Source organism: Cucurbita maxima, unplaced genomic scaffold (genome assembly GCF_002738345.1).
Source record: "Cucurbita maxima cultivar Rimu unplaced genomic scaffold, Cmax_1.0 Cma_Scf00019, whole genome shotgun sequence".
Taxonomy (NCBI): Eukaryota; Viridiplantae; Streptophyta; class Magnoliopsida; order Cucurbitales; family Cucurbitaceae; genus Cucurbita; species Cucurbita maxima.
The window spans coordinates 2,024,218-2,030,553 of NW_019272035.1; the positions used below are offsets into that span (position 1 = coordinate 2,024,218).

The 6,336-nt window shown below is 32.5% G+C and overlaps 1 protein-coding gene across 5 annotated transcripts in view; it reads left to right on the forward strand.

Annotated features, from left to right (window-relative positions):
• Positions 1 to 4,272, forward strand: part of LOC111493645 — a 4,605-nt gene extending 333 nt beyond the window's left edge. For 2 of the 5 annotated variants that reach the window (XM_023143417.1, XM_023143418.1), the window contains exons 2-6: positions 719 to 840; positions 945 to 1,000; positions 1,083 to 2,786; positions 2,991 to 3,108; positions 3,433 to 4,272. In XM_023143417.1, coding sequence (XP_022999185.1) covers positions 738 to 840; positions 945 to 1,000; positions 1,083 to 2,786; positions 2,991 to 3,108; positions 3,433 to 4,052 — 2,601 coding nt within the window. In that variant the 5' untranslated portion in view covers positions 719 to 737 and the 3' untranslated portion in view covers positions 4,053 to 4,272. Of the gene's footprint in view, positions 1 to 61; positions 566 to 718; positions 841 to 944; positions 1,001 to 1,082; positions 2,787 to 2,990; positions 3,109 to 3,432 lie in introns of those variants that run through there. The other 3 variants (XR_002720040.1, XM_023143419.1, XM_023143420.1) reach the window with 3 other exon arrangements.
• Positions 4,273 to 6,336: the final 2,064 nt, after the last annotated feature.

Consider the following 6,336-nt stretch of genomic DNA (forward strand, 5'->3'; position numbering starts at 1 on the left):
TTTTTTTTTTTTTTTTTTTTTTTTTTTTTTTTTTTTTTTTTTTTTTTTTTTTTTTTTTTTTTTTTTTTTTTTTTCATTCTGTTTGAATTTGAATGAGTAACTGTTTGGTAATTTTCTTCACGGACTGAGGGATAAACAATTTGGATTTGGAAATGTGGCTTAGAACGGCGGAGATTTTGGTTTATTTTTGGAGATGACATGTTTTGATGAACTGTAATGCTTGCTCTTTCTGTAATTTACGGGTTTCTTTTTCATTTGTTTTTACTTGGGCAAATTTGAGTTGCTTTATTATGATTCTAAATGGTTCTTTGATTGGAGGACTTAGATATGGTTAGCTTGACCTCTCTCGTTGTAAGATTAGGGTTTTGTGGAAGTCTCATTGGAACAAAAAAATGTAGATAGTTATTGCCGAGGATTGTTGGGAGGGAGTCCCACCTTGGCTAATTTAGGGAATGATCATGGGTTTATAAGAGTACATCTCCGTTGGTATGAGGTTTTTTGGGGAAGCCCAAAGCTAAGCCACGAGAGCTTATGCTCAAAGTGGACAATATCATACCATTGTGAGGTTCGTGATTCCTAATAGTTATAGCGGTTGCTTGTTCTCTCTTCTTCTTAAGAAATGTGAATAAGTATTGGATTGTGTGATATAAATTCTGAGAAATTTCTGGTTATGGGTTCTTTTTTTGTTTTCCATGTTAAAATAATGGCTGCTGTCCAGATATTTTGTAGATTAGAACATGGAGGTTGAGAAGAAACGCTCCAAAGGAGGCTTTCTTAACTTGTTTGATTGGAATGGCAAATCTCGGAAAAGGCTGTTCTCAAGCAGTAATGAGTTATCTGGTACATAATTCCTTTTGGCTTATGAGTTTTGAAGAAACTTGTTACTTTTGAGCATGGCAGTTTACTTATTCAATGTCTTGATCTTCCTGTTTTGCCTAAAAAAGGATTGAAGCAAGGAAAAGAAAATGTTGACAACTTGTCAAAATCACAGCTCTTTCAGGTAAGAACTGCCTTAGACATGGATTCTTTTCTTCTGCTTTAAGTTGCTTTACACTCTTCTCTGAAGGATTGTTCATCTGCAGTTAGAGACAAGTGAAGATAGAGCAAGTTCTAGTTATAAATTAACCGATGATTGGGATTTTTCTTTGACCAAAACCAGTGAAGAAAAATCTGGGGGCCGAGTCCCCAGTGTAGTTGCTAGACTTATGGGGTTAGATTCATTGCCTTCTAATGCTCCCGAGCTTTGTTCTACCTCATTTTTCGAATCCCGCTCCGTCCGGGCGTCTCATCATGATAACTCTAGTGGAGTATGGAACAGTCATTCTGTGGATTATATTGGTATGCCCAACAAACTGGAGAGGTTTTCTGGGAATCTCTTAGATTTCAGGGCGCAAAAAGTACCCAAGAGTCCTATTGAGAGATTTCAAACTGAAGTATTGCCTCCAAAATCTGCTAAATCTATACCTATAACTCATCATAAGTTGTTGTCTCCTATCAAGAGCCCTGGGTTTACTCCAACAATGAACACATGTTACTTAATGGAGGCAGCTACCAAGATAATTGAGGCAAGTCCAAGGAAACCCCTGAAGAGTAAAATGCTATCTATTACCAATTCCTCAGCGCCCTTGAGAATCCGGGTTTTGAAAGAGAATTTGGAAACTGCACACAAGTCTACAGGAATCAAAAAACCAACAGAAAATAGAAAAGGGAAGGCTAGTGAACAGAATTATAGTGGATCTGAACAACTTCTAGCGTCGAGGACTGATTCCCTTGGAGGTGGTAGAATTAACTCCAACACTTCAAAAGATAAAGGAAGACCAGCTTCCGTTGCAGGGCAAGCTAGAGCTAATCTTCATAGTAGAGGGGAATCAACTTCTTGTAGTGACAGGAGTTCAACGGATCGGAAAGAGCATAATGAAGTGAAATCGAGACAACTTTTCGGGAGCCAGCCCAGCTTGCAAAAACCAATGCAGAAGAGAACCGTGAAGAGAAATAACAATGTTCTTGCACAAAACAATCAGAAGCAGAATTCTTTACCCAACAAAGAAAAATTGCCTTCAAAACCTTCAAAGGTTTTGAATCAACCTGTCAAAAGGATTCAGTCTGCTAGAAAATCTGTAAATAAGGATGTTATCAACTCCGAAGTTGAATCGAAAATCACACGCACGAGAGAAGCTGATGGTAAAGAAGATTTTGCACCTTCCAAGAAAAATGTTGCCCCACGGAAGAAAAAATCTGTCAGTCAGGATGCTAGTAGTGAAGGAAGTTGTTCTGTGTCTAATGCTTTGATCCACGATGATGAGAGATCTGTCAAATATAATATTGCATTTGATGGTTCAACGAACTGTGATGAAAACAGGAAGCTGGGAATGGACATTGTTTCTTTTACATTCACATCCCCACTTAAGAAATCTGTTTCTGAACCTCACTCAGATGAGGTTGTAAAAATTAACCACAGCTTGGTCTTTGATTCGTGTAGCGAGAACGATTATTTGCAGAACCTATCATCATTTTCACCGCATTTAAATGACGTAAATGGTGATGCTTTAAGTGTTCTGTTGGAGCAAAAACTTCAAGAATTGACATGTAGGGTTGAGCCCTCTCAATCATATATGACAGGAGGAGGCATTTTCGCTTGTTCCGGGTCCAATTCGCAAAATCTTTTTGCCACTTCAGAATATGCCAAAAAAGAAAATGGCATTAGTTGTAGATACCCAGAAAGCCCCCATGATTGTGACGACTTGTCAATGGATAGCAACGAACTGATTGTCGATAAATGGCTGCAGGTATTGCTGCTTGCTATTGCACCTTTCAGCTGATGTTATCTTTATCATGGTCTTGATATTGAATATTGTCTTACTGCCTGTTTGAAATAACTATTTAAGTGCATTAAACACTTTTTCTTACTCGGAAATTATTCCAAGTCATTAGAGTTGTGAAATATCCATTGTTTCTCAACATCTCGTTCTGTATAACTAAACTCGTTCCAGTTTCAGGGAGCGAAAGACATTAAAGAACCTGAAGATAGTAACGACACTGAAACTGTTACCATGAGTGACTCTTTGATTGAGGACGAGTCTTCCCCAGACGATGGAAATAGCATCCATGGTAAATATCTCTTTTTCTCTTGAACTTTTTGAATTATCTGAAGAAGGCATCCTCTGAAAAGTTGGTATCACAAACAAATTTCACCGCCAAGTTTATCAGGAAAATTGCATATAAGTTTCTGATGCAATATAAACTGAGTAGAAATTAGTTTCTAGATTCTTTCGTTAACTTCAACCTCTTAGGAAATTTTAGAAATTTGTTTCATAAAGAAGTCTGTCTTAGTTTCTTCCTTCAAAAGGTTCTATTTCATCCATCACAATCATATCAAATTCCTCCTAGTTATGAAAATTTCCTGGAATTGACTCATTTTTGGGTTGTCTTCAGTCCAACATGTCGATACAATCAAGTTAGATCCAAAAAATCTCTACTCAAGAATGCTCGACGAGACACCGGTATTCGATTCTGCATCGAGCATCGACGAGGAAGATAAGTTTCAAACTCTTTCACCTACAATGATAAGTCCAATAAAAATCCATAGACCAAATGACTGGGAACTGCAGTATGTGAGGGAAGTCCTAAGCAAAGCTGAGCTAGCATTTGAAAACTTTACATTAGGTGTTGTCAATAATCTGGAGATTGAGGAAAACATCAAATGCAACGAGCTCGAACAGAAGGTTCTGCTCGACTGTGTGAACGAGTGTTTGGAACGTAAGCTGAAACAAATAGTAATTGGAAGTTCAAAAACTCGGGTTCCATGGACGAAACTGTTCGAGAATGATTGTTTAGCAGATGAGTTATGGAAAGAGATAGAGGGTTTGAAATGCTCAGAAGAATGGATGGTAGATGAGCTTGTGGAGAAGGATATGAGCACCACCCAACACGGGAAATGGCTCAACTTTGACATAGAAGCATCTGAAGAGGGGGTTCTGGTTGAGAAATGGATATTAAGTTCTTTAGTTGATGAACTAGTCAGTGATTTGCTGATCATTGCGGAAGAAGCTTAATCTTTTTCTTGTTCTGTTTCTTTTTTGGATATGAACATAAGTTATTGATGATGTAAAGTGATCAGATGGTGAGTTTCTTTAATGATTCTTTTATTTCCTTCTTGGAAATGAAAACTCGTGTCATACTGATTGTCCTTCATGTATTGTAGAGCTGCTGCTGGTACCCATGGATTGGCACCACATATATTGCAGGGGAAGCTCTGATATCTACTTTCAACTACTCTTCTTCTTCATTAACAGCTTCTTTTATAACAATATTAACATTCTTCTCTAGGAAGATTTTGGGGGTGGAGTTGAAAGTCATTTCTTTAAACTTTCTCGGGTTAACTTTGAAAAGTTTTTTCCATTAATAGGGCTAGGGCGGAGTCGGGATGTACTCTCTATCCCTGTTCCCATAATAGTTTAGGGGTATTTTTGATAATTTAACCTAAGATTAGCATCAGGATGTATTTCCCGTCCCCACCCGTTTCTCTATGTTGGAGAACTAAGGCTTGAGTCGAATAAACTCTAAATGAAAACATAAACTTGCTGAAAGAAGGGAATTGAACATAGAGAAAAAATGAGGGTTGGGGAAAAATCAATGTATTTCTAATGTCGAATCGGGATCAACTAGGATAGAAAAAAGTAATAGTTAAGAATAGTTATTGACTCCCGGGAAAGAGTAGAAGAATGGGACCTATTATGTGACATACAATGCACTACAAACGTATGATCATTACGCTTCAACCAGGTTATTCTATTCCACCTCTCAGAAAGAAAAGAACTTAAATCAAAATACTTAATAGCATAGTGATTAAAAAAACAAAAATATTTTAAATAAATAAGTATTTTTATATATATATATTTTTTAATTTGTGGTTTAATTATTTAAAAAATAGGATTTCCTTCCTTTAATTCGTTAATCTTTTATTTAGGTTTAAATGACATTTTATTTCTTTAATTTTAATTTTGGCCTATTGATAGTATATGGATTAATTAATTGAAATACGTTCAAATTGATTATATGTATTTATAAATGATAAAATAAATATTTTTTATTCCGAGTATTTTTTTAAATATTAAAAGACAATTATATTAATAACATGTAAATTTGCTCTAAATGTTCATCAATTAAAATAAAAAGAGTACGAAAGTTCAAATAATAATAATAAAAAAAAAACTCAGTAAAAAAATAAAAAGAAAATTTCATAAAATCTTAATCAATATTGAGAAATTTAAAGTGAAGACGTTGACATTCAAATCTTTCATTATGTATTAATATATTATAATTAATATCAATTAATGAAATTATTTTGGTTTGATTATGAATTTAAGTAAATTTCAAAATATTAATTCCCATGAATTATTTTTATTTTTTGTCGCTTTTACAAATTTATAATATTTTATACGCTACTTGTTTTTTTTAATATATATTTTTCTTCTTTGGTTATTTTATTATATTCAAGATCGGATTCAAATCTGTATTATAATCATAATATTATAAATAGTAAAATTCTCAATCATTATTAAATTTTCAATTTTCACCTGAGGTAAATATTTTTTAATTAAGTTAAGTTAATTTTTCAAATTTGTATCAATATAGTCCTTAAACAAATCGTGTATTTATAATATTTAGTATTTATAATATTATAAATACACGATTTTTTTAATCAAACAATTTAGTCGTTACGAATTAAACTTGACGATTTTGCCCTTCTTTTTTTAATGTATTTTATCTTTAATCAATTTCATATATTTCTCATTTTTAAATTTATAATTAAAGTTCTCTAAAAAAACAAATTAGTTAGGATTTATGTATAAAATAAACCCATTTAAATTATATATATATATATATTCAATTAATCTTAAATTTTTATAATTAAAAAAATCTAAATCACAACATCCATAAACTTGTTTTTTTAATACAAAATATCACATAAAATTAATATTAACTAACCTAATGAAAATAAAACATTAAACTATTAAAGATAAAAATGTTATATAAATTCAAAGTATATATATATATATATATATATATAGATATTTTGTTTGAAGATTGAGAAGGGTACTCTTGGAATAAAATATCATTTAAAAACATTTTTAGACAAAAAAATCCTTAAAAAAAAACAAACAAACATGGTTTTTTAAATATTCTCGAATAATTACAATTTTTTATATTTATAAGTTATATGTTGAAACGGGTAATATTTCAATTTTTAAAAGATTAAGAGTACTTTTTTAAATAAATGACAAAATGGAAGAATATTTTTATAATTTAACGATTTTTTTTTTTTTTTTTTTTTTG